The sequence below is a fragment of the Lampetra planeri genome, chromosome 50 (genome assembly GCF_965212315.1).
Source record: "Lampetra planeri chromosome 50, kcLamPlan1.2.h2, whole genome shotgun sequence".
In the NCBI taxonomy this organism is placed as follows: domain Eukaryota; kingdom Metazoa; phylum Chordata; class Hyperoartia; order Petromyzontiformes; family Petromyzontidae; genus Lampetra; species Lampetra planeri.
Window position 1 is genome coordinate 8,900,112 of NC_136156.1, and position 27,762 is coordinate 8,927,873.

The window sequence follows — 27,762 nt, forward strand, 5'->3', positions numbered from 1 at the left end:
TTGTGCAGACTGATCTCTCTCTAAGATGCAGCACCTATTGATAATTTTAATACAAACATGTTTGGAAGTAATACACTTACAATTGTGTAAGGGTTTGTCTGGTACTCTATCTACTAATAGGTACTGTTCACATGTCAAAATAAGACTATTTATTTGCAAAAATTCTGAACAACAACTTTATACCAGAGCCTGACGGTGGTGTACAGAGCAGTCTCCACCTGTTATTTACTCCATCTCACTGGCCTCTCTGACCTCCATTTTTTGAGCATCTATTATGCAATCGCATCTCAGGACCCTTACAGTAAAAGATGAAACCGTGTTAGCGGTGTGGGGGGGGGTTCGGAGCAGGGAAACGCGGGGGAGGGAGCGAGGGAGCAACACCATGGTGCACTGCCCGACCGGACGTGGCCCAGGGGCAGCCGAGGGGGCAGCACCACCGCCTGCAGGGCATCCCCATGGGCTCTACCCCAAGCGAGTCTCCGCAGCGCCTTCTGGTCACTGCACTGAGTCCACGCGTGCTGTAAATCAATGTGGTCCCTAATAGCGGTGTACGTGCCACCTCCCACGTTAATCTCACACACTCGCCGAATCTGGCAATTGGTGCTCCTGCACTGTGCTGGTGGTGCTTCTGGTGGAGGTGGTGGTGCTGCTGGTGGAGGTGGTGCTGCTGGTGGAGCAGGGAAACGCGGGGGAGGGAGCGAGGGAGCAACACCATGGTGCACTGCCCGACCGGACGTGGCCCAGGGGCAGCCGAGGGGGCAGCACCACCGCCTGCAGGGCATCCCCATGGGCTCTGCCCCAAGCGAGTCTCCGCAGCGCCTTCTGGTCACTGCACTGAGTCCACGCGTGCTGTAAATCAATGTGGTCCCTAATAGCGGTGTACGTGCCACCTCCCACGTTAATCTCACACACTCGCCGAATCTGGCAATTGGTGCTCCTGCACTGTGCTGGTGGTGCTGCTGGTGGAGGTGGTGGTGGTGCTGCTGGTGGAGGTGGTGCTGCTGGTGGAGGTGGTGCTGCTGGTGGAGGTGGTGCTGCTGCTGGTGGTGGTGCTGCTGGTGGAAGTGGAGTTGGGGGTGCTGGTGGTGGAGGGGGTGGTGGTGCTGGTGTAACAAATAACCGACAGCGAGATGTCAACTTAGGTTCCATAATATGCCCCTCAAGGGTTAGCCACAAATAAAGAAGTGTCTGCTTATTTATGTTATCATATCTATTCTCCACAACAACACGAATGGTTATTTAGTTTTATGTATTTTAGAGTTTTGCATCCATGTAGGAGTCCTTTTTAACAAAGTTGTCCTTGCCTGATTAACAACTGGCAGTTCACCAGCATTGACTGTTAATGGGACATCATATCAAAATCGGTCCAGAGAAGGGCCCCGTGGCCGATGAGATGTGTAAAGATACCTGTTTGTTTTTTTTCTTCTTGGTTCTTTCGGTAAAGTCACGTAGAAGGGAAGTAATAAAATAATAAAAATAAAACATAATAAAACAATTCTCACGACGTTTCGGCCACAACGCAAGCAGCCGTCCTCAGGCGCCTGAGGACGGCTGCTTGCGTTGTGGCCGAAACGTCGTGAGAATTGTTTTATTATGTTTTATTTTTATTATTTTATTACTTCCCTTCTACGTGACTTTACCGAAAGAACCAAGAAGATGAATCCCTGCAGTCACGAAAGCTTTAAATCGAAATACCTGTTTGTATTATGCGTAGGGACAGAAGTGTGAAGTGTGTATTCGATGGCCCCAGTGTAAAGAATTGTCTGTGCCTGGCGACTCCCGCTCGACTGTGCCTGTGTGGGCTTGTTCACGTCTCTGATCGTGCGCGCGTGCTGTCCTTGCGCAAGGGGTTCACACGTGCACGCGTCTATCGCTCGCGCCTGCGTCTTATCGATCTCCGGTGCGCGAGCCTGCACTGCCTTTGCGGCCATGTTGCCGTAAAATCGATTGCCGAACGTTCGCGTGGCCTGCCGCTCTGCATACAAGGCGGCACATTTAGACGAGAGTGGTTTTTAGAGCAACGAGATTAAGTTGTTGCCGGTGCATGGGATATTTGAAACTCAAGCTGCCATGAATAATGCACGAGACGTGCGGGAACACTGCAAGTGTGCACCCCCCACGGAGGACTGCTCACCCCGGGGTACAGTAATCGCAGCGCGCCGTGAAGTCCACGCGCTGCGGTCCTGATAAGGCTGCCTCCTCTGTGGAGATTTCTCCAGAATGATTGAATATGCTGATTCCGATTTTGTGTTTCTTCCCCCACCTCTGTTTTTCATTGCTTTGCTTTGGTTTCCCCAGTTTGCTTCCATTGCTTAATTTTTGTCATGTATAATGTAACGATTGTCATGTATACTGTAACTGGCATTGGCCAAACATCCCAATGCTGCAAAAAACAACCTGCAAGTTACCCAGTTGTGATTATGCAGCGGCGACGGCGGCATCATCACCCACGATTACGGCAAACATGACAGGACCCTGCTGAGAACGAGTCGTGTGTAGAAATGTCCAGACTAAACGAGCGCAAATAACGATGTTCATAATTCACGAGCCACATGATGGCTTCTCCAGAGCAGCAGGGCTTTGGATTAAACTCGCTGGCCAGGGTTGGCGCTGACCCATTATTAGAATAATAAGAAGAAGAATTGAAATGTTTAGGAAAGGGTAAAACCTATTATTTTTCATACTTTGATACTGGCAAAACGGTCTCATAGATATAACTACTCAACCTTAGCTATAAATGCTCTGATAGTGCCTTGTCTTTATACTTTTTGCCTTTTGGCGTTCTGGTCTGACACTGGTGAGACTAGGCTCTAAAGAAGGCTGTCTCTGGTGTAGGTGAATCAGTTTCAAAGACAATGCCCATATATTATCATAGCATGTTTCACTACAAGTACATGTATTTTAATGCAGACTTGATTCCTTGGAAAAGGTTTCTATTTTGTGTTTGAACATCTTAAAACCCAGAAAGGATAAAGCCTGTTCTTACTTTTCATACTTTGATACTGGCAAAAAAGGTCCTGTAGATAATTAATGTACTGCCCTTTTCCCAGTCCTCCGCTGGATGACGGAATCCCAATGCTGACGCTTATGAGAGTTATTTGACCATACTTCACCTCGCTGGCCAGTACATCGTGGTTGAAAGAGGGGCCCAGTGCTGATTCGGATCAAATTTGCCACTGATGTCTGCAGTGAGCAGGACTCAAAGTCCGGTTGTGAGTTGCTTATGTAGTGACATCGTGGGATGTCACTGCAGTGCCGGTCCTAGAGAGGCACGGCGTGCGGTGTAATGATTTTGCAGATACCACAGTGGTGTGGGTGTAGTACCGGCCCTAGAGGGGCCCGGTGAGCGCTGATTGATAGCGCTGGATGGCACCACGCTTGGCATGCAGTGCCAGCCCTACAGGACAGGGTGTGGGAGCGCCGGCCGTAGGAATGAGGTTACTAAAGGCCATGGCACTCTGGTTGACCCGAGAGGACACGTGACCAGTTAAGCCTACAAAGGGGCCCCAAGTGGGGGCTAGGGGTGGTCACGGTCCAGATTCTGCTGGAGGATTCTGGAAGGTGGTCGTGGCCAAGGGCAGAGCCAGCCACACCGCAGAGAATATAAGCCGGGTCCCCCAGAGGGACCGGCGTTGTTGTTCATCCTGAAGAAACCTTCGTCTACGTTCTGCGTCCTACAGAGTCTCCAACACGTCGACCTGGATCCGAGCTGTGGTCCCGGTCCGTTGTAGCTAGTTACATTGTAATTGGTGTAGTTAGCCTGGTGGTGACCACCGTAGGTTGTTATTATGTTAAGGGGCAGTTGCCCCATGTGTTGGTGTTAAATAAATGTGTTTCCTCCAAATGTATGTCTGCGACTCAATTTAACTCGCTTCACATAGGTGGTGTGCTAACTGTTGTACCACGACCACAATTTTTAACATTGCATTTAAATACTGCAAGTATCTGCAAGATGCTATCCAGTGCGAGTATGCAAACATACATGGCACATCCAAACACTGAAACAATTAAAATAAGTTGGGTAGATTGAGCAGTGCAGCAACACCGCGCACGGGCGTCTCGATCACCGTAACCCCACACGGACGGGAAGTGCAAGGATTCGGACGTCAAAAACGTCTCTAGTTCACCAACTCCGGAGAGGAACTCTGAGTAACAATTTGGATGGAGGCAGAGGGCTGAGAAGCATTCGGACGGTGGATATGTAGATTTTTCCAACAGTGAACATAAGTGCCAACTCGTGCCCCTTTTGAGCATTGGGTCACTGACTTGTGAATACAACTATTTCATTATAAGCCACGACAACAACTTAAATACAGGAATGCATGTTTGGATCTATATCTTATGAGGATCTTTGACCTCTAGGAACACAAGTCATTTCGAGGCTTAAAACTTCATACCAGGAGACAAAGTCCTGGGTCAATTAGTGGCTTTAACAAGCCAATTAGAAATGAGGCAATCTACATTTTAATCACGTATCTGTTATTCATGCTCGCACTGCTCCAGCCTGACCCACAGCCTCCATTCCAATATAGTTCGTTGTCTGAGATGAATCTACATTTCACATCGAAGGATTTTTATGGTCTCAGCCCGATCACTGAAGACGATATGCAAAACACAAATATGTTTTTTCTCCATTTAATTCGACCTCGTCCGTTTCCTTAGTGTCGGCATGGATAATTATATCAGATGAGTGACGGTGCATGTTGGGTTAAAGAGGCCAATTTAAAGAAGACAAACCTTGTGTGGTATCAGCCGCTTCCCTAGGCCAGCTGTGAGGCTGTAATAGGCGTGTGGTTTTTGGGTTGTACCGCGTATTAGGCGTGATGTCCACAAACACGATGTACAGCACAACCACAGGAAACCCTTGCAGTCGGTAATGCACTAGCGACCGGCAACAGCCCCTGTGCAGTTTCTATCAGCTTTGGTATCAAACTCCATGAGAGGTGAATTACTTTGGTTTCCTCATGGTGGGGATCAATCTCCAGGCTCTAATTTTTGGAGACGAAATTATAATAATACGTCTTTCTATATTTTTGGTTACAAAATACATAGACTCCATTTTTATATTTGTGTGGAATTGAGCTTTGTAGTCCTTTCGAGAGCATCGCTTACATGTCGACGAGTGGCCCCGGTCACGAGACGCAGCGTAAAGTGCTGGGGAGTGGTGGCGTTGAGGTTGGTTGAGCACACTGCAGCACTCCCAGCCACCGCTGTTCTATTTGTGGCTGTGTTGTATCTGTTATTAAACCTCGGCTCTGCCTCCTCTCGGAAAAAACTGTCTAACACCAATTAGCATTGAGCTCACGGTTTTGAAACATTGACCCATGTAAACATCTGAAAAAAGTGTGTGCGGTCATCTTGAAGCGCGGGATTCCTTGTTGCCACGGTGGCTGTGGCCGCTCGCACTCCGTGAGGTTGCAGCTCCATGCATCATTTATGACAGTGACTGCACTGGGCACGGTGCATCGGTGTGCTCTCTTGGGGGCATGCGTATTGTATTACCAGCGACTCGATTCATAAAAAAATTAAATTAACTTATAAAAGCAATGCGTTGAGGTGTAGAGGCTACCGAAGAGCCTTGCAAAAGAAGTAACTCGAGGACAGATGCAAATGGCATAAAAGCACCCGACACCCACAGGGGCAACAGGAGTGTGTGGTGTTGTTGCTGCATTGTTGAAAGACAAGCAAAGGTTAAGTTGCATGTAAGAGGGAACCATTTCCACAGGACTAGGAAAAGGATATGAAACGCACATTGCGTAATCGTCGGAGGAAAAGAGCGTGATAACCAAAGGGTTAAGGTTACTGAGCATTCCAAGTTTTGGGCTCACTGGAGTGTTGCAGCATACAGCTAAACATTTAGAAGTGCATTTAAGGGGAAACGAGTGCAAGCGCTGGGCAGGGAGCAGATGTTAGTGGCCAGCGTGTGCAGTCGTAAGTAAGGTGAGTGGAATTTTTCAAAATTCGTAAAATGACATTCGATGGGCAGTGAGAGCAAAGCGCTGCCGGATTGGGCTGAGGTGAGATCTGGTGTTTAGCTGCGGTGTATTTTAATTATCTGTCTCTTTATTGCTGCGCTCGACAATTTGGTTACTAAGCCATGGCTTGGACAGGGACTGAAAGGGGGGCGTATGAATCTAAATTTCTCATTTGCACTGGAAAGATGATTTTAATTTGTGGATGTTGCACACTTGTTGTCTTTGTGGGCGCCATGGTTGCGAGATATTAACTACCTTGCCTGGTGTACAGGAAATCGTGGGTTCTATCCCGACCTCAACGCTTGTATATTTGGAGTTTGCATGTTCTTCCCATGGTCGTGTGGATTTTTCTCTGGGTCCTCCATTTTGTTTTTCCCTCCACATTTATATTCTACATCACTTGTTTATAGTAGTTGGCTATAATACATTTCCACTTGATGATATTAGCCACTTCATTGAGCTATCATTTGTGATAGCCAGGTCGCTTCTGAAAAAGATCTGTGTAGCTCTTTGAGCCTTACCTGGTAAAAAAAATACAGTCGTGGCCCTTGGCTCTGGCATTTCGGCCGTGGGCAGTTTAACGTGATTTAGACATGGAGGCTGCGGTGATGAGTGGGACCCGTGTACAGGGTGGAGAGTGGCAGGGGTACGGAGAAGGGCACTGATGTGGAATCCCCCAGGGACTGGTGACCGTGTGGTTGTAATGTGAGACCCGACCGTTTTTTTTCTTATTTTAGGTTGGGGACAATCTTGACTTTTCACAGCCTGAAGCATGTGTAGTCTCACCTCCCGGCTCCTCTTATCCTTTACTCCTCGTATGGCAGGTTTCACCACCGTTCAGTTTTTGTGTATATCATGGCTAGGGTAGGTAGTTTGAATTTTATATTTATATTTTTTGCCAGTAACATTTTTTTAATGTACATATTTGTTCATAATCAGGGGATAATTGTGCTTCATTTCATCAATAGATATATAGATACTCTTAGCTAATGGTATGGGCATTTTGAATTGCGCGTGTAAGAATAAATGTTTTTATTTGTTAGTCGTCCCTAAATAGGTTCACGTGATCCCTCCAGCTGCTCGGGGCCGAATTGCAATGATCCACAAGGGAGGGAGGTGCACACCACCACGAGTCTTGTTTGCCAACGTCGACGTAGCAATACGAGTGACGACAGCACAGCGACGACCCAAACGCAACAGGGCAAATAAAGAGATGTACAACTAGGAACTACTCGCCAAGATCAACTGGAGAATCTATTGAAATTGAGAGAAATAAACATTTATTTTAACCGTTCTGATTGCCACAGTCTTAATGCCGCTTGGAAGTGTATTACATTATCAAGTAATACACTCTTTAATTGCATGCCTAAATACAGGTCACCATACATCGATGGTGATTAACTGTGAGCGGTCCATAATAGGTTTTGCAATTTTTTTTTTTTGGACCTAGAAATGCCAGAATGTACATGTGTAGTGGTGGTGTTGACGCGCGCCGACTGTGACAGTGATGGATCACGGGGCGGCACGGGGTGCGGGGTTGGGCACGCGTTGTGGGCGTGGTATGGACGCGCGCGCCGGGAGTGACGGATGACGGGGCGGCGCGGCGTGGGTGGTGAGGCACGCTGAGATGTGGGAAAACAGGATCGTAGCCAGCGCCCACCGATTGGTCAAATAGGATGGGTGCTCTCAGCGACGTCCGCAGGTGGGGTATAAAGGGGGACGCGCGAGAGCACTCGGGGTGGTTAACCAGTTGAAGATCGAAGACGGAGTTGAAGACATAGTGCCCCGAGACCCCTAGTCCCGCTGTCCTTGTAGGGACCGGGGCCCTGTGTGGCTCGGAGGCGAGACTGTGGGACCCGTGGTTCGACGCCCACGTGGGTCGGGACTGGGGGACCCACAGTCGAGACGGACACCCCGGCAGGGTGTGTCCCGAGTAGCTCAGTGGGCGTTAGTCGCCAGAGTAGCTCAGTGGGCGTTAGTCGCCAGAGTAGCTCAGTGGGTGTTAGTCACCCGAGTAGCTAAGTGGGTGTTAGTCACCCGAGTAACCAAGTGGGTGTTAGTCACCCGAGTAGCTAAGTGGGTGTTAGTCACCCGGGTAACCAAGTGGGTGTTAGTCACCCGAGTAACCAAGTGGGTGTTAGTCACCCGAGATACTACAGTGGGTGTTAGTCGCCTGTGAACCGAAGTTGGTGAAATAAAGAGTGTGCTACCCGTGAAGTCGTCTCCCGCCGAGTTACTACATTACAACTGGCGTCAGAAGTAAACCTGTCTTCAAGAAGAATGGATACTAGGAAGACTACCCGTACCCACGCGCGAGATCGGGAAGACAACGGCGTACCGGAGACACCAACCTCGGGAGGAGAGGACGAGGAGTTGCCGCCGATGCAGCACTTCGCGGCGATGGCCGACGCTCAGCTCGCCTCCGACACCAGCCTACAGGACGCGCACTCCCGCCTGGCGGAGTTGCTGCTCGCCGCCGCTGCAGTTTTGGCGGAGATCTCCGTTCCAGCGGGCGGAGGGACGGCTGCGGGGTTGGAGGAGGCGGCGCGGCTGGAGGGTTCCCGCCAGAAGGCGCTTCGCGCCAAAAGTTTTGAGGTTGGCGCCGTTTTTGAGGGACCGCCATTGTTTGGCGGGAAGCGGGGACACCACGTGGCCGGAGATCTCCACTCAGCGCGGCCCGCGTCATCGGCGCGCGCCGGAGCTCTCCAGGGTGCGACTGCTGACAGAGCCGACATTTTGTACAACCACAGTGGCGCGGGGGGAAATCGTGACGACGACGACGACCGAGTCCTCCAGCAACGATTACCCGCGCTGTCGGCGTTCAAGGCAGATGAAGGCGACTGGGGAGCCTTCCACCGAAGGTTCTCGCACATCAAGAAATGTCGGGGTGGTCCGACACCACTGCCCTGCGCGCTCTGCCAGCGATGCTCGACGACGACGCGCTTGCAGCCTTCACATCGGCCCCAAGGTCGTCTCGCTCAACGCTACAGGCCGCGCTACACCTGATGGCTAGGGTGTTCGGCCCGCCCTCGACCTGCCGCCACCAATTCTACGATCGGCGGAAGGTGGCTGGGGAAACGACGCTCGCCTATCGCACGGCGCTGCTCGCCTTGGCGGACGCAGCTTTTCCCCGCATGGACAAGGAGGGGAAGGACGCCATGGTGACGGAGCAGCTGCTGGCGTTGGCCCACGAGTTGGGAGTCCCCATCAATGTGGCAGACGAAATGGATATCTGCTCCCTGGCGATCGCCACGAGTATTTACGCGTACGAGGTCCTCAAGCGCAAGCCGACGGTCGTCTGCAAATTGGCGGAGAACGCGGCACTGGCCGCCACGATCGCCGAGCCTCAGCCAGCTGCGGATCGGGAGCAGGCCTTCGCTGTATCGCGTCCGGGGGAGTGGAGAACGGGAGGTCGTTCACCCACACGTTCATCCCGCAAGCTGGAGCAACCGAAACCTACGACGTCCCTCGTCGTCTGCTACAACTGCGGCCTTCGGGGTCACGTCGCAGCCGGGTGCTGGGCCCCGCGTCAGCGCGCCACGGGACCACGTCGGGACGACGACCAGGCCCACAAGTCATCCCAACTAAACCCGGCAAGTCGCGGCACCTCACACGCCCGGTCCACATACGCGGCACGTTCGGGTCGCCGCTTGGCGGTGGGGGGTCAGCGGCTGGGTGCCGGGGGTTCACTTCGGCGGGGGGGGTCCGTACACGGCCCGCAAGCAGTCGAATGGTCCGAATTGGCCCACAGGATAGTGGCTGCGTCGGCCGGGTCGTCCGTGGTAACGGGGTTTATTGACGGGGTTGAGGTCCGGGTGCTTGTGGACACGGGTGCGTCGGCCACTATAATTTCGGACCTTATTTATAACATTCTTCCCGTCCAAAGTCGACCCCTTCTGCCTGTGGACGTGCCATTTTATGCGGCGAATGGGGGATCCCTGGGGATCATCGGCCAGATTCGGGCGACTATTTGCATTGGTGACATCAAATTGGCGGGCCCTATTTTTGTATCATCATCGCTGGCCGTTCCTTGTTTGCTAGGTACGGACTTTTTGTCCAAAATGCCCATCAAAATTCTCATAGATCAGGCCTGCATTGAGCTTCCGTCGGGACGGCGGGTTGCGTTCTTGACAAGCCCTACCAAAATACGCACGGTTTGTGCGACGGTGCAGGCGCTGGCAACTCAGACTGTACGGGTGCCCCCGGGATCGTAAATGTTGGTACCCCTTCGGTTGAGGAAACCACTCGGGGTGGGTGCGGGGGCACAGGGAGTACTGTTGGGGCTGTCTAACAGGGCCAAAAGGGGCCTCGACTTGGCGGTAGCTCAAACCATGGTGAGAGGGGACAGTGAGCCGTTCGTAATGGTCCTGAATACGGGGTCGCGGCCGGCCATAATTACGCAGGGAACGGTGCTGGCTCACGCCGCGCCGCTACCCGTTGAGGAACAGCTCGTTGCTCACGCCGATTTCAGTGTCGAGTCGCATCCTCCAAGTGATGAGGGGACAGAGTGGTTGGACTCGTTGTGTGCCGGGTCTGCTAACTTGTCCAAGGTGCAATTGGGAGCATTGAGGGGTTTGCTACTCGAGTTTGCTGATGTGTTCAGCAGACATAAGTACGATATCGGCTGCACAGACCTGTTGCGCCACCACATAGCTACGGGGGACGCGGCCCCTATTCGACAGAATCCCTTCCGGCTCAGCCCAGCCGAGAAGGAGCATGTGCAGTCGGCGGTTAATGATATGTTGGCGGCCGACATTATTTCGCCCTCTTCCAGTCCGTGGGGTGCTCCTATTGTCCTAGTTAAAAAACAGGACGGGTCTTTGCGGTTCTGTGTCGATTTCCGCCGCTTAAATAAAATCTCGATGGCGGATGCGTATCCGCTCCCCAGAATGGATGAGTCGCTGGATGCCTTGGCGGGAGCACAGTTTTTTTCCCACACTCGATCTGCTTTCCGGATTTTGGCAATTGCCCCTCGATAACGAATCTAAACCTAAAACCGCTTTCCGGACACCTGGTGGCCTATTTGAATTCAACCGTTTGCCCATGGGCTTACATTCCGCTCCCGCCACGTTCCAGAGGCTCATGGAATTGGTTTTGTCGGGCCTCCAATGGGACACCTGTTTGATTTATCTCGACGATATCATCGTTTTCAGCCGGACTTTTGAGGAGCACCTCCAGCGACTGAGAGCGGTGTTCCTCAGGATGCGTTCCGCTAAGCTTAAATTTAAGCCGACTAAATGTTTTCTGCTTCGGGAATCGGTCAGGTATTTGGGCCATATCGTGAGTCGTTCAGGGATCTCGACAGACCCTGCTAAGACGCACTGCGTCAGCTCATGGCCAACGCCAACCTCGGTCACGGAGGTTCGCAGCTTTATTGGATTCGCCTCCTATTACCGTCGTTTTGTCAAGCAGTTTGCCACCGTAGCCAGGCCCCTGCACGCTTTGACGGCTAAGGGTGTGCGGTTTCACTGGGGGGCGGAAGAGGAGGCTGCGTTCTGCTCCCTTCGTGACGCCTTGGTGCAGGCTCCCCCCTTGTGTTACCCCGATTTCACACAACCGTTTTTGCTTGACACGGATGCCAGCAACACGGGTATCGGGGGAGTGCTCTCACAGGTGGTCGGGGGGGTCGAACGGGTGGTCGCCTACGGTAGTAGAGTTCTTTCCCCCGCCGAACAACGCTATTGCGTGACTCGCCGTGAATTGTTAGCGATTGTGTTTTTTACACAGCAATTCAGGCCGTATCTTTACGGCCGTCATTTTACGGTTCGTACGGACCATGCGGCTCTCCAATACGCTATGCGGGTGGCGCAGCCATCGGGCCAATTGTCCCGATGGTTGGAGGTCCTTCAGGACTACCAATTCACGACGATTTACCGCAAGGGATTACGACACTCAAATGCGGACGCCTTGTCGCGGTTGCCACCGCGCACGGACTGCGCATGTTTGCTGGGATCGGCGCGGTGTAAACCCCCGGTCGCCGACACCGCGGGAGTTGCGCTCGCCGCCACTGACACCCCGGGTGTCGACGCTCCCACGGGGAGGGACTCGCTGTTATCGTTGCCCCTCATTGAGTGGGGCCGTCTCCAAATGTCCGACAGCTCCCTGCTTACGCTACGTCGAAAAGTTGACGCTCCCGAGGTAGGGGATGCGCGGGTCGGTTCCTGGGTGTGCAGACAGGGCCTCTTGATGAAGTGGGACAACATGTCCCGGCGTCACGTGCTTGTTGTGCCTTTTGCTATGCGGGGTAGGGTCGTTCTGGCTGCTCATGAACGACTCGTGCATCTGGGTTTTCACAAAACGCTCGCCCTAATCCAGCGAGACTATTATTGGCCGGGGATGGGTAACGACGTGGCGAACATTCTTAAGGGATGCGTAGGGTGCGCCCGAAGAAAACCGCCACCATTGGCGGCTAATCCACCGCTGCAATCCATTCAAGTTTCGCGCACAAACGAATTGGTTGCGTTAGACATCTTGGGGCCCTTTCCTGCTACGCCGAGGGGAAATAGGTTCCTGCTGGTTGGCGTAGAGTACTTCACCCGATGGCCCATGGCATGGCCACTCGCCAACCAGTCGGCTGCAGCGGTTGCGGACGCCTTCGTCCAGGGTTATGTTTTGGACAAGGGCGCCCCCGAACGCTTGCTGACAGATCAAGGAAAGAATTTTTCGAGCGTTTTGTTGCGCGAGGTGTGCGACCTGTTGGGTACAAAGAAAGTGCGGACTTCCCCGTACCACCCGCAGACTGACGGGATGGTTGAGCGTCTGAACAGGACGATTACGTCTATGCTGTGCCAACAGGTCTGCGACGATCAGGTTGATTGGGACTTACAGGTGCCGGGGGTAATCGCGGCCTATCGAATGGCCCCTCATGCGGCGACGGGGTTTTCCCCATTTTTGTCTTATGTATGGGCGGGAGGCCGATCCGGCCATGGACGTCCAACTGGGGATTTCCCAGCCACGTGCAAAATCAAAATTGGCAGACCACATCAAATTTAATATCGCCAAATTGGCTGAAGCGCGGGAGGCGGCGAGATTGAATTCGCGGTCTCGGCAAATCGCGAACGAGAGATTGCATGGACGGAGGGTGCATACGCACGATTGGAAACCAGGCGATAAGGCCTGGCTGCATTGTCCACATGCACCGTTGGCTACGTCCCCCAAATTGTTGAGACCTTGGAGGGGACCGGTGGAAATTGTGCGGGTTGCACGACCCCAGAGTATACAGATTAAATGGGGAAAACGCCGTTGGTACGTGCACCCCTCCCGACTGAAGCCCTATGCGGCACCGTGTGACCCCGTTCTGTGCCGTAACGACCGGGCGTGTGATGTGACCGTCGACTGGTGGAGTGATGTGTCGCAGGCTGATCCTCACGTGTCTCCACCTGACCCTCCCCCAGGTGTCTCGGGCCTGACGGCTGCTGACCGTCGGGAACCGGAACCCCGCGGCACGCGCGGGTCCCCGATGCCTGGCCCGTGCCTTCCTGAACTGCCGGCACCGCCGGACGGTCAACCGCATCTGGTGCCGTACGACGGACCGGCAAGGCGGACTCGGGCTAGGGCACAACACTTTTCATGAAGTCATTTTTCAACACCGAGCTCGCCCGGTGTTCCCCCTCTGCCGGGGTAATGTCCCGTTCTAGGGACGCTCGGAAAGAATGGGACGCTGCACGAGTCGGTAGAGAAGAAATTTTTTTTTTTTTTTTTCTGCATACACATTTGGTATTGTCACTCGCCGGATTGTATATATTGTTCTGTTCTTGTGTAGTGGCATTGGTTGATGGTTGCGGATGGCAGTGTTCGCGTTGTGTTGTGTTGTTACGTTGGTTGTTGTTCTTGTTGTTGTGTTACGGGGCACACTGTATATTTTTATAGCAGCCGGGTCGGCTGCGAGCTATGTGGTAGGGGGTGATGTAGTGGTGGTGTTGACGCGCGCCGACTGTGACAGTGATGGATCACGGGGCGGCATGGGGTGCGGGGTTGGGCACGCATTGTGGGCGTGGTATGGACGCGCGCGCCGGGAGTGACGGATGACGGGGCGGCGCGGCGTGGGTGGTGAGGCACGCTGAGATGTGGGAAAACAGGATCGTAGCCAGCGCCCACCGATTGGTCAAATAGGATGGGTGCTCTCAGCGACGTCCGCAGGTGGGGTATAAAGGGGGACGCGCGAGAGCACTCGGGGTGGTTAACCAGTTGAAGATCGAAGACGGAGTTGAAGACATAGTGCCCCGAGACCCCTAGTCCCGCTGTCCTTGTAGGGACCGGGGCCCTGTGTGGCTCGGAGGCGAGACTGTGGGACCCGTGGTTCGACGCCCACGTGGGTCGGGACTGGGGGACCCACAGTCGAGACGGACATCCCGGCAGGGTGTGTCCCGAGTAGCTCAGTGGGTGTTTGTCACCCGAGTAGCTCAGTGGGTGTTTGTCACCCGAGTAGCTCAGTGGGCGTTAGTCGCCAGAGTAGCTCAGTGGGCGTTAGTCGCCAGAGTAGCTAAGTGGGTGTTGGTCACCCGAGTAGCTCAGTGGGTGTTGGTCACCCGAGTAGCTCAGTGGGCGTTAGTCGCCAGAGTAGCTAAGTGGGTGTTGGTCACCCGAGTAACCAAGTGGGTGTTGGTCACCCGAGTAGCTAAGTGGGTGTTAGTCACCCGAGTAGCTAAGTGGGTGTTAGTCACCCGGGTAACCAAGTGGGTGTTAGTCACCCGAGTAACCAAGTGGGTGTTAGTCACCCGAGATACTACAGTGGGTGTTAGTCGCCTGTGAACCGAAGTTGGTGAAATAAAGAGTGTGCTACCCGTGAAGTCGTCTCCCGCCGAGTTACTACATTACACATGCATGACGTACATAATCTATGTTGATGAACTGTGAATAACCCAACTAATAATGGATATCCATTGTATTATTACATGAATACATTAACCCCTTTCTCTGGTCTTCGCACCTGATTGGCTCGGTGACAACATTACATTTATTCCTTTTTAAGAGCAAAAGAGGAGGAAGATTTATCCGCAACTCTGGCTTTCGCCTGGTGAGGCTAGTTGTAATTACCAGCAAAATGTTGTACTCAAATTCTAAGGTTTGTGGGTTTACTTGAACGCACCGGTGTGCTGAACTAGTAACTAATTGGCACGTTTTGTTCGTGACAAACCTTGCTAATTAACTGTCGGGTGGAGGCGGGTTTAACGACACATTTATCTTTACGCAAATCTAACGTATTATATGGAGTTCAGTTGCTCCTCGGAATGGAACCACAGATTGTCCAAAGCGAGCACAAACATTGCAATGCCTAGTCTCATCATACTGGATGGCTCAGGGATGCGAGTTAATTTCATGCGTGTACCATGCCAAATTCTAATGTGTATGTTGAACTTTCTTTTGCACCGTACGCAGCCATAGTCTTAAACTAAGACCAAAGAGCTCCGTGTTTATATGTTGACTACGTGAATCGGTTTCTATCTGTGTGCGTGCGTGCATCCCTAGCGTTTCATCCAGTACCTGGCATCGAGGAATACCCTCTTCAACCTGAGCAATTTCCTGGATAAAAGTGGGGTTCAAGGTGAGAGAGATGGATGCTTCTGTGCACGTGTGTTGGTGTGTTGTGTGTGTGAAGCCCATTTTGGTGATTTTGTACAGACCGCAACACGATGCTCTCTTCGTGCAATGCAGATGGAAAGTGATATTTGGGATATAAATCGTCCACAGAACGTGAAACAAATACATTTTAAAGACTTGAAAATATTTTCCGAAGTTGGCCAGACACTCTCCAAAGCACCGAGCCAGCCCCACTCAGATCTTGATTTAAACTTTGACCATCCACATCTTATTCTCTTCCACCTCTGATTTTTTATTGTACTTTACATACATATGTTGAACCTGTTCACACCATATGTACCACAACCGTGCTCATCGGAGGTGCGTGATATTGAACGTATTGCCATACCCCATAATAGAACCTGCGATTTAAAACATTCTCGATTTTTTTTTTAAAAGTGGTGATTTCATACCAGTTGGCAATAAGCACACGCAAAACCCTAGCCCAGCTCTTAAGTGTGTCCTCAAACCTTTCCTTATAAAGCCTGAAGGCACCTGTCTGCTGTTGGGTAGGAGAGCCGAGACCCCCAAAGGTGATTACATACGATGCGTTAACACGCGGTAACACTGCGTTAATGTTTTTTTTTTTCTTTTCAGGATACGACATGTCAACCTTTGTTCGCCGGTACAGCAAATACCTGAATGAAAAGGCTTATTCCTACAGACAGATGGCCTTTGACTTCACACGTGTTAAACGGGGGTAAGTGAGGTAACAGAGGGCTACTGTCCTCTCCCATCTGTTCCAGATAGTGCATCTACGAGTATTTCTCTCTTCTCGTGCCTCTTCCCTGGTTGCATCATTCATGATTAAAGTTGCTCTTCACCTTGTCATACAAAATAAGAAAACATCGCTCATCACTCGGGATGCATAATGTTGATAGCAATATAACTATAGCATGAATGTTGTATAACAAATACTACATGCTGTATACCATATGTATAATGATTAGAATTCATTATATCTGTGGCCCATGGCTCTCAGATTCTTCATCAATCTGTCTCTCAACGTAAAAAGTTTCGACAACCTTGATTTTTGGTCTTACCTTGGTCACCAAAGAATAAGTACAAATGACCCATTGTATAAATTACACATTTTCTTCATTTGGCCATGAGCTCCTCCGAAGGCCTTTCTCAATATTCAGTCCTCATCGTCGGCGATGATCCGACCACTGCGGGATGAAGGCCCCTCACCACACCGTCTCACGCCTCATGGTCCTGCGGGGCCGCATCCCATGTTGCTCTTGTAAGGGCACGACCCCACCCCTAGCTACCATTCCGTCACCAGTCTGGTCCATCGCACACCAACACTTCTTGCGATGTCTCCTGTCCAAACTCACTTCCCTATATCAACTAACTCCATATGCGTTGTTGTGTAGTGTTTCAGCACGTTGAATCATTATGCGAAGTGCGCTATAGACGAGTTAATGATTATTTTAAATAAAATGTATAACCAGACTTCCACCACAATGCATAATTAGTTTTTATACAATACAGTGGTACCTCTGTATACGTCGTTAATTCGTATACCAAACGAATTTTTCCCATAAGAAATAAAGGGAAAGGAAATAATCCCTTCCAGAGTATAAGAAATTATATTTTATATGGCATATACATTAATGGGGTTGTATAAAATAATTTAGACACTACCTATTACTAAAAATCATACATAAATTCAAATAAATGCATGAATAAATTAAAATAAATTTAAATTAAAAATATAATTTTACATCACTTTACCTTGCTGAGAGGAGTTGATATCCTACGAGGATGGTGGTGAGGAAGGGGAGGAGGAGGAGATGTTACTTTTTGGAAGGAGAGTCCCCTTCCATTAAAACTTCAGGAAGCTGAAATTCCATGGGTTTTTTTTATCTTTCTCTTTTCTGTCTTTTTTTTTCTTGACTTAGACCTGGTTGAGGCTCACCAGGTTTGAGTTTTACTAAAAACTTGTCCATTGAAGTTTGTTTTTGCCTTCTAAGCATGTTCCTGAAGTGTGACATTGTCTGATCATTCCACACAATACTGTTACGGCTTGTTAGAGCCGAAACAGTATTGTGTACGCGGGTACTGTATGCGGTGACTCATCCCGACCCATACAAGTTGTAGCAAGCGCGTCGTATCCCAAGCAAGACGTCGTATCCCAATACATTTTTTTCTCGTCAAAACACGACGTATACCAAATTCGACGTATTCCAAAGCGGTCGTATACCGAGGTATGACTGGATTACTTTTTTGCATTGAACAGCGCCCCATCGTTGGGATGGAAGTGCTCTTGGCCCAAGCTGCCTAATGGAAACTCGGTATCTTGGGGTGTGCTGTGCAAAACCCTTACTGGTAAAAAATTAACACCTTAATTGCTCTTTCAGACAGGGAGGCAATGCAGCGTCACCAGTATGTTGGAATAAAGTTCATGCTGTAATAATAATTGTTTCGGCTAGTTGAAATTTGCATACATGGCAAACTCCAGCCCCCGCCCATAAACGATGGCAGCCATGTTAGGAGATGAACCATGAGTGCAGCATATCTGACTTCAAGGAAAACCTCACGCAAGTGATATTACAAAGGGCAAACGTTATTCAGAATGAGCGTTGAGGTTATTTTAGCTTGTATTTCAGGGTTTGATCCAAAAATGGGCCCCAGGCTCAATCTGGGAAGTCTCCATAGGAGAAGCGCTCACAGCGGGTGGTTCTGTGTGATCTTCGTTTGTAACCCTCGCACCCATCAACATACACGCAGCCAGTGCTTGCTGTATAATAGTGCCTGGAACATAATAATTAAACAAAGGAGCGTATATGTTATTTATATATTTAGCCCTGATTTTATTTACCAGGCAGACCTCGCTTAGTGCAACCCTGTAGAATGCCAATTCGTTACGGTGGTTTTTGTCCTGGAGAAAATTTTTACGAAAAATTAAAATCAAAACCTAAGTAATGCGATTTAAGAGTGAAAACACGCAGCAGTGGTGGCTTAGGAAACGTACCCGCCCACATTATTCGCTCGGCCAATGAGAGCGACGCACGCTCTCAGCCAAGGATTACTTTCAAAGAAACTTTTTTTTACGTAAAAATTGTATATTTTTGTTCTCAATGCTAGCCAGGTGAGACCTCAATGAGACCAAGATCGAGTATCGGGCTCCACCTTAAAGAAACCTCACCACAGAAATTTAGACTGAGGGTATTGCTAAGATCATGGAGGTTCTGAAGCTATTCTCTGAGTGACCCAGACTGGGAGCAGCTCCTACAGCCTCGTCTAGCACCGCTGCTATGTAGGAGTACAGTAGAACACACTTGAGTACAGTGCATTATAAGTTGTAATGTTTATTATTTAATTAATATTTACCATCTGCATTATTAATCGCGCTGTTATCGATACCCTAATCAAGCCCTTGTATATTGCTCATACGATAGAAATAAGTCTGTCAGGAACTTAACCCATATATACAATGCAGTGCTGATTCTATTCGGGTTCACTTCTTCAGGGAAACGCACCTCGAGCGCTGAACCGAGGTCTGCCTGCATTCCCAATATGTTGGGATATGTGTCGCACAAATAACCCCGGCACGCTCTTTTCGGAATACGGGCGCCCTGGGTAATGCTATAACTGGTGAGAGGTGCTGCCTTCCGGTGTTACTGCGACATCTTCCGTTACAATGCTTCCCTCTAACCCAATGCGCGCGTTTCTTCTCTCCAATAGCAACGAAGGTCTCATGAGAAGTATGAATGTGGAAAAGCTTCTCAAGGCTCTGCCTGTCTTGCAAGGACAAGTGGATGCTCTGCTCGACTTTGATGTAATGTCTCAATTCCTCTGGTCATAATATTAACCGGAATTACTATGACACGTGTTGTGAGTGTCTTAAAAGTGTGCAGTGTAGTTTTGTTAGGAACTCAAACAATTACAATTTAGATTCGATCTGCTTTGCAGCCAGTGACCAATACAGTTAAGATCTGAATGGGCTCAAGCTATTGCACTTGATGAGATTTTTTTGGAACTTCCGTAAGTCTTTCTCGAGTTCCGTTTTGGAAGCATTGATCGCGGAAATGTTGATATTGTGGAGTCGGATGAACATTGCGAGTGGGTTGGCAATTTGAGGAGCTCTGTTTAAGTAATGGCTGTGTTTAAACTCGGTGTCGTTTTTGTAATTTAAATTGTATTTTTTTTAATTTGTTTTACCTTAAACATCTTTATTTTGTTATGCCTACCACCACTTGTCAATCAATCAAACTTTATTTTATGTTCCAATATCGGCCTCAATAAAGTAGGCACATTACTGCAGAACAGGAACAGGGAGTAATATACATTATTACTTTTACAATTACATGCAATATATGAATTACTTTACCCCAGCATCAAGCATAAAGGTGTATGTTGGGTGCCCAAAGTCTTACATTTAAAATGTTCTGGTTATGTGCATTATCTTGACTCTTTGTGCCAAATTTCAGCTTTCTAGCTTCTCTATAAATGCACATTAACTCGCCCCCTCCCCTCGCTTTGGGGTGCCAAAATGGGTGACATTTTGTTTCTAGACGGCAGATTTTGCTGCCCACAAAAGTGATAGTCTCTGCAGCCTGACAAGCATCATATTGGTTCTCGTCCCATCAAGGACGGTTGACAATTGCAGCCAATAGAATTCTGATGGAAATTGTGAGTCAAATAGCTGTATTACTCTTTATATAACAACATGAATAATTTCTCATGAGTAAAATCGATGCTCGCATGCTGGGCACTCCTTTCTGTAATACAGCACATTGTGGGCATCATCGGCGAGTTGTTTCGACACTGAGATACATCCACATGCAGGATCGGCGATGCACCGGGTAAACTAAATTAAAACTAAACTCTTTTTATTTTACCAGGGCAGGCCCACTGAGCTATATAACTCTTTTTCAAAAGCGACATGGCCATAAATGATTGTTCTCAAGGAAGTGGCTTATCACGTGGAAATGTATAGCAGCCAAATACTCTAAATGCTTATAGATTCTAAGTGTGGAGGAAAAAACCAGAGGACCCAGAGAAAAATCCATGTGACCTCCGGGAGGAGAGAGGAGAGCGAGACATGAACACTCCATATATACAGGCGGTGAGGGTCGGGATCGAACCCACGATCTCCTGCATACCAGGCGAGGGAGTTAACATCTCGCTACCTTAAAGAATAGTACAGCATGTAGGTTTTCCGACCTAATTCTATGATATTTTAGGTTTTAGCTCTTACGATTATCTGGGTAAAATACATATATTCTGAATTAACAAGAATCATCACCATTAAACATCAATTGTATGTATGTTGAACTTCTTTTATACCATACATAGCCAACTGCGCAAATCGGATGGTGCACGTTTGCGTCATGTGTAATTGGGTGGGCTTGCGTTTTGTGTATGGAAACATAACCCGAACTCACTCGCCAATTGTTAATGCAGTGCTTCTCTGTCTACCCGTGTCGCGTGTCGCTGACAGGCAAGCCCCAGTGACCTCAGCAACGGAGTGATTAACGCTGCTTTCTCACTGCTCTTCAAGGACATGATCCGTCTCTTTGCCTGCTACAACGACGGGGTCATTAACCTGCTGGGTGAGAGGTGGCAGCCCCGATGCTGCCTGTGGCTGCGTCTCCCCATTGCTCCGCTGCCTCCATCTTTGCTCGTCCCTCTGGTCCTTCTCCGCATGTCTTGGTCTCCCTTTGTTTTTTATGCGTCCGTCTCGTCTTGGCCTACCAGTCTTTTCCCCTCTGTCTCCATCTCCGTGTCTTTGTACGTGTTTGTGGGTCTTGTGTTGGTTTCTCTCTGCCTCCTTTCTTCATGCCCCTCTTTCTGCCTATGTACCTCAACGTGCCTTGCTCTTCCTCTTCACACACCCTGTTTATGAAACTTCTACATCAAAACTCGTCCATGGTTTACTTATTTAACAAGAGTGCGTAGGCTTCCCTCGAAGGCTCGTTATTACCAACCTCTCATTTTTTTCTTAGTGGTGAGATGGATGCTTGTAAGTGTTTTTGTTATTTATTGCTCACAATCCACCAGTACATTTTGGATATGGACTCTCTGATTTATATCATCTTCTGAGTTATTTAAGTGAATGTTTGTAGGCCCACAGACTGGGATAATGTCATAAATAAGGAAAAGGTTTTAATTGCAGGTTAATATGTTGCAGAAAAATGAATGTATATAATTGTCCAAAATGTATTGAAATGTATCGTACTAATTTAATTAAGCGGAGATGGTCACGTCTTATTAGTCGGTAAGACAAAGATCCCCCCTATAGCCTCTAACAGACTGTTGGCGCAAGTACTGTTAGCGAGCACCAATGAAGGACAGCACGGCACACGAGGGGGTGGGTGGCCAGCAACGCCCGACCGCCTTTGCCTCCCGAGTGCCGATGTTGAAAAACTGCACCAGGTACTCAGATATGAGACAAAGTCGACCTCGGGAGGCCCAGGACCAGTTCAGATAATTGTCACATGGTGTTGGTTGCGAGTGGGAATCGAACTTGGGTAATCGGGTTCTTGGCGAGCGCAGCGCTAACCGCTACACTACCACTTCCCACATTTAAGTAAGAGGGCACAACGACACGCGGGTCCCCATACAATCCACACAGCAGCCACACGCGGGTACCCATCCAGACGGCAACCACATGCGGGTCTCCATCCACGCAGCCACACACGGGTCCCCATCTCCACTGCCCATTCCTCCACCATGCCCTCGCAGCCCCCAAGCTTTGGCATATTTCGACATAAGTTCCTGGCGACAAACAAAATTCATGATGGGATCCAGCAAACCAGGCTCCCGGATTCAGCGGACCATAAATATGCCGTAGATCTGATTATGGGCACCACGGTGCCGAGATGTTAACTACCTCGCCGGGTATACGGGAGGTCGTGGGTTCGATCCCGACCCTGACGCCTATATATTTGGAGTTTGCATTTTCTCCCCATGGTCGCGTGGCTTTTTTTGCGGGTCCTCTGGTGTCTCTATCCACATTTAGAATCAGCGATAAGTTTCCACGTGATAAGCCGCCACTGTTGTTGAGCTATAATTTCTGGTCAAGTCACTTCTGAAAAAGAGCTATATAGCTCAGCGGGCCTTAGCTGGTAAAATAAAAAATAGTTTAGTTTAGATTTAGTTGATTATTAATATCAATTGATATAGTCCTGTTCTCATTACAATCTTGAAAATAAAAATGTGTTCCATTCCTCCTTCCATTCCTTGAGTGTAATTGTATTTCAAATGACAATGGCTATTTAAAATAACTGAAACAACATGTTTTGGGTATTTTCATGCTTATCTGTGTTATGTGTGTGTCACATGACACCGAGCGCCCTAGCCAATGAGTTTCTTTCATTTCGACTGGTTAATTATCCATGTACACTTTTAATTGCTTAATACATAAAAAAAATAGCGTTTTCATAATGCTGTCCTTAACTGGGTAATTAAGCTAATACTTGTTCTGAATGTGCAGGCTATTCAACTCGTTAATCACTGCATTTAATAAAATGCAGAGGCTCAATTGTTTTGCTGCAATCAGTAATGAGTAAATTAGGTGCTATTATTCTGTTAGTAAATGGGCAGGATCCTCTGTTACCCAACTCAGCCCAATTCTAAAGCGATTCATCATCATCGTAAAAAAAGATAAAGCATCACCTGACGAGCTTGTGGATTGTGACCTGTTGTCTGTGAGAACAGAAAAGTTCTTTGAGCTGAAGAAAACGCAAAGCAAGGATGCCCTGGAACTTTACAAGAAATTTCTCACTCGGATGACGCGTGTCGCTGAATTTTTCAAGATTGCCGAGGTAAGGAGCAACACTATTATATAAAAATTACAAAAAAAATCTCATCATATTAACAGTTGGTGTGTAGCAATGGGTGTTGAGATGACACGCAGGACTGTATCAGCTTCAAGGTGTCCTCCGACAATGGAGCAAGAGTTCAGACTCTGGGTGTTCTCCTAACGGGGTAATACAGGGGCGCAACTCCTTATTTCAATGGATGTTTTGAATCTCGTATACAATAATATGTAGGCTATAACGATATATTATTTTAGTTGCACCGTGTATTGGGTTAACAAGAATATAGTCTCAGTGACAGTACTTTAAAGGTACATTAATTACAATTAGTTATTCTGCGTCTTGCTTCATGTCCATCGGTCTAGGATTTCCTCAGAGGGGGTGGAACTAAGCTCTACTGATTCGATAGCCAGATGTGTTTTATTGGGCTTGGTTCATTGTAGACCGCAGGTATACCCCCCTCCCCCCCCCATCGTTGTGCCCCTGGGGTAATGCCTCGTTAACGCCATCGCCGCCACTGCCAGGGTCCGCACTGTGCCGGCCAAGGAGCGGCACCAGGGCTAGGGTGCCCACAGAGCTGCTCTGAGCCGATGGGCTCTGTGAGATTTGGCCCCCTGATGTGTCATCCCCATTGGCCTGGCCCACTGCTTCCCTCCCCAGCTCTCTCTGCCGGCAGTCCAAGCTCTGAAGTGATCTTAAACGTAAAAAAAACATTACGTTTTGTGTTGCTGTGCGCTAAATCAGGGTCATGAGACTTATTTTTATCTGGAGGCAGGATTATCATGCTTACAGCTGTAGGCCATGCACATATATTACATACGATGCACATATATGGCTTTCCTGGGTCAACAAGCATAAATGAGTGATTGAACTAAATATTTATTTCACGAGCAAAATGTGCAGTAAGACCTCTGGTGGGCATAATGGGGGAACAGACTTTCCAGTTATGGTGATGTGTAAACATACTTCAATAATGAATAAATAGGACAGAATATCCTTAATTAAAAACCTTTGACTTATATTTAAACAAAATTAATATCTATGTAACAATAACTTTGTTGAAATAATGAACGAAATATTGAAAGTGTAATGGTGCAAAAAAACTATTTGTAGCTACTGGTTCATCGGATTCACTTACCATGGCCAAGAAGCAGAGGTGCAAGGCCGATGTATAAGGCTGGAGAGCGATGAGCCAGAATGTGTTTTTTGATGGGCACGAAGGATTAATTGTTTTTATTTAGAAAATGTCTGTAAAATAATCGTCAAATGTAAAAAATGTTAACCCAGAATGCACCAGGCAGAACACGTAGTGTCAAAAGTTGCATGGGTTCACCTATTTACACACAACAGATAAGTACAGTACACGTTTACGGCTTTAGAATTGCATTGCACATAGATGTAGAGGTGTAATTGTGTATGGGCACGGATGGCTAACAACCACAAGGGGCGTGGTTAGGGCCATACACAGAGGAGGTGCTCACACCGACGTCCGCACCTGCATCCCCCACGGGCCCCTCCTGGGGGCCGAGTACTATAAAAGGTGGTGAGCCGGAGGGCTCGAGGTCGAGTATTAGCTTAAACCAGCGAAGACTGAAGACCAGCTAGAATAGGCCCCGGAGCTCCCCTGGCTCGCTGTCCTTGTCAGTGCCGACCAGGGCAAGCCGGTGGCGTGGCCCCGAGAGCCCAGACTGACGTTCTAATAAGAGCCGGTCTGGAGACTCAAGGTGCCGGGATCCCAGCTTGACCAGGGCTGGGATAGGTAGCCTCCCCTAGCTCCGTAGTGGAGGACTTAGGCGTAGGTTAGCGGGGTTAGATGTTGTGTCTCCCTGTTAGCCGAGTGAAGGGGATGATACCCCTTTAAGTACTGTGTGTACCCGTTACTGTGCACAAGTTGGTGTTAATAAATAAGTGTGCCTCCGACCCCGTCGTCAAAGCCTCCTGAATACTTACTACATAGACACCACCTTCTGTGCACAGATAATTTTGAATTTATTTCAAATTTACATTTTTAAGTTTTAATCCTTACAAAAAGGAATTTCTTTCTTAACTTTCCACTTTGTGATTTGACACTGGCAAGACTCAAAATGTCACGGCATGCATCTCGCTTCCGTGTTGACCCACGGCATCGTATCTGATTCTGGGGTTGGCCTGCCTCTGAAACGTCTGACTCTGCTCAAACGGTGAATCCCAACTCCAGAGTCTGGCATCTCCTGGGATCTGTCGGGTTGGGTTGCCACAGCAATGCAGACTCTACTCCCAACGCCCATGGATACAAGGCAGTGTGGTTATCTATGCCTCTGATGGCTCTATGGACAATGGAGTTCATATTGAACAGTTTAGTGTAAAGTATTGTATTTATTTGAATAATTATTTGAATATAACATAACATTGGGGAAAAAAATCCATCTGTTTTAGACGTTCATTGTTGCAAAACTCCAAGCAGCCATAAGATGTTCCACTATCATAAAATATGAATTGGGAAATTCTAGCTCAAATATAAACAATCGTATAAAAATCTTGACTTAAAGCTTTCGTGACTGCAGGAATTCATATTCTTTGGGTTTTTCAGTATAGTCACGTAGATAGGCTCCTGATGACGATCGCTTGTGTTGTGATCGAAGCGTCGTAGATTTTGTGTATTTTTATTAATTTAACCTATCTACCTGACTTTACCGAAAGACCCAAAGAATAATCGTATAAACAGTCTAAAAACGTAACACAATGTATTGTTATCAGATAACTATTTTTGTCTTCTGCTATGCTGTTGACATCTTTAATAACGTGTAAAATGTTCTTCATAATGTTTTACAGCAAATTGGAATTGACAAGGGAGACATTCCAGACATTGCACAGGTGCGTACACATTGCTTTGCTACAGAGAAAGGATTATCACGTGGCACGGATACTGACATTTTTTTTTCTTCTCAGAGCTGACAATTATCCAAATTAAATGGAAACCAAATTTCGCGTTTTAGATTTTTTTGTGCACTAATTTGTGACTAAACGACACTTGAGAACTTTGCCAAGATCCTTAAGCAGGCTGCGATTTCAGTACGATCCTAAACCTCCTAAGAGAAAATATATCGTAAGTCAAAGTAAATATGGATGTTGCAGTGAGATCATAACTCTCACTCGCGGAAGAGCTGTTGCTATGGATTACATCATCGCTCCCACTCCACCGGCCAATCGGCTGCTAGAAAGACAACCCAACGCCCATACAACGTCATACCTGCCAACCGATACGGTGTACCATATTCTTGTAAAGGGAAAGTGAGTTTTAAGGTCCATACAGCGTACAGCCGTTTCAATACGGACAAAGAAAAAAAAGTGTTTGTTTCTCCCTTGTGATGGGACTTTCTAGGATGAATGTTGAGATTTACAAGGGCATGGGGTGACCAATATGGTCTTAATTGGTCGGTAATAAGGTCGGCACTGATAAGGGGTTGACAGGTATGCAACATGGCTGACATGACATCATCGGCACTTCTGCCAGCCTGTGACCGAGGTGTTTATATTATTCACAGTGTTAATGTTGGTAATATTAATTATTACCCCTGCCACCCCAACTCGAAACTTTTGGATGACAAATTATAGGGAAACATGCCTTGGGGTGTTTGTGTGAAACTGCTCACTGCGGGTTTCCATTGTCAGTTGGAAGTTCTCATCTAAGCCACGTTCCCAACTAATACGGCTCACGCCTGCAGGGCTGTGTATAACGAGAACATTGTGAATAAAGCGAAGGAGGAGGCGTGCCGGGAGATGGTCAGCAAAATATGTATTACCTAACGTCAAATACCGTCATCGTCGATATTTTTGAAAGCTATTTTAAAAGGTACGTTTTGGTTAGCTGCCAAAACATGTTCCGCATGAGGTGACCGTGAACTGCCGTGCAAAGTTTGTAGCGCCACACAAGTTATATTCCAGCCCTTTATCCAACTGTTTAAGTCCAACGTGGCAGCAAGGCTGCCCAGTGGTAGTAGTAGTGCATAGTCTTGGTTCTTGAGGTAAAGTCACGTAGATATAAAAATTGTATGTATATATATATATAAATAAGTTAAAATTAAAAATAAAAGCAAAAGACCACGACGTTTCGATCGCCACACCAGCGGTCTTCATCAGGCGGAGAGAAAAGAGGGGGCAAGCCTTCAAATGCAACTGCTTATAAGGGTTTTCAAAGTGAGCAAAGCTGTGTGGCGTAAACGGCATGGGCTGGGCAGCCAGTGCTAATGTAGGAGTAAAGCACTAGGAGTAAAGCGAGTGTGTTAGACAATGGGGGGAGGGAGGGGGTAGAGATGGGGGGAGAGATATGGGGGGGTAGAGATAGAGATGGAGCTGAAGGCGAGGGCACAGTCCAAGTGTGTTAGACAATGGGGGGAGGAAGAGGGTAGAGATAGGGGGGAGGGAGAGAGATGGGAGGTGGGTAGAGATAGGGGGAGAGA

General features: G+C 48.4%; 1 protein-coding gene across 11 annotated transcripts in view; it reads left to right on the top strand.

The window, feature by feature from the left end:
• Positions 1–27,762, top strand: part of LOC144734204 (clathrin coat assembly protein AP180-like) — a 140,139-nt gene that overhangs the window by 22,884 nt on the left and 89,493 nt on the right. For all 11 annotated transcript variants that reach the window (XM_078616297.1, XM_078616300.1, XM_078616298.1 and 8 more), the window contains exons 3-8: positions 15,444–15,519; positions 16,152–16,254; positions 19,245–19,338; positions 21,004–21,115; positions 23,223–23,329; positions 26,135–26,176. In XM_078616297.1, the coding sequence (XP_078472423.1) occupies positions 15,444–15,519; positions 16,152–16,254; positions 19,245–19,338; positions 21,004–21,115; positions 23,223–23,329; positions 26,135–26,176 (534 nt within the window). The remainder of the gene's footprint in view (positions 1–15,443; positions 15,520–16,151; positions 16,255–19,244; positions 19,339–21,003; positions 21,116–23,222; positions 23,330–26,134; positions 26,177–27,762) is intronic.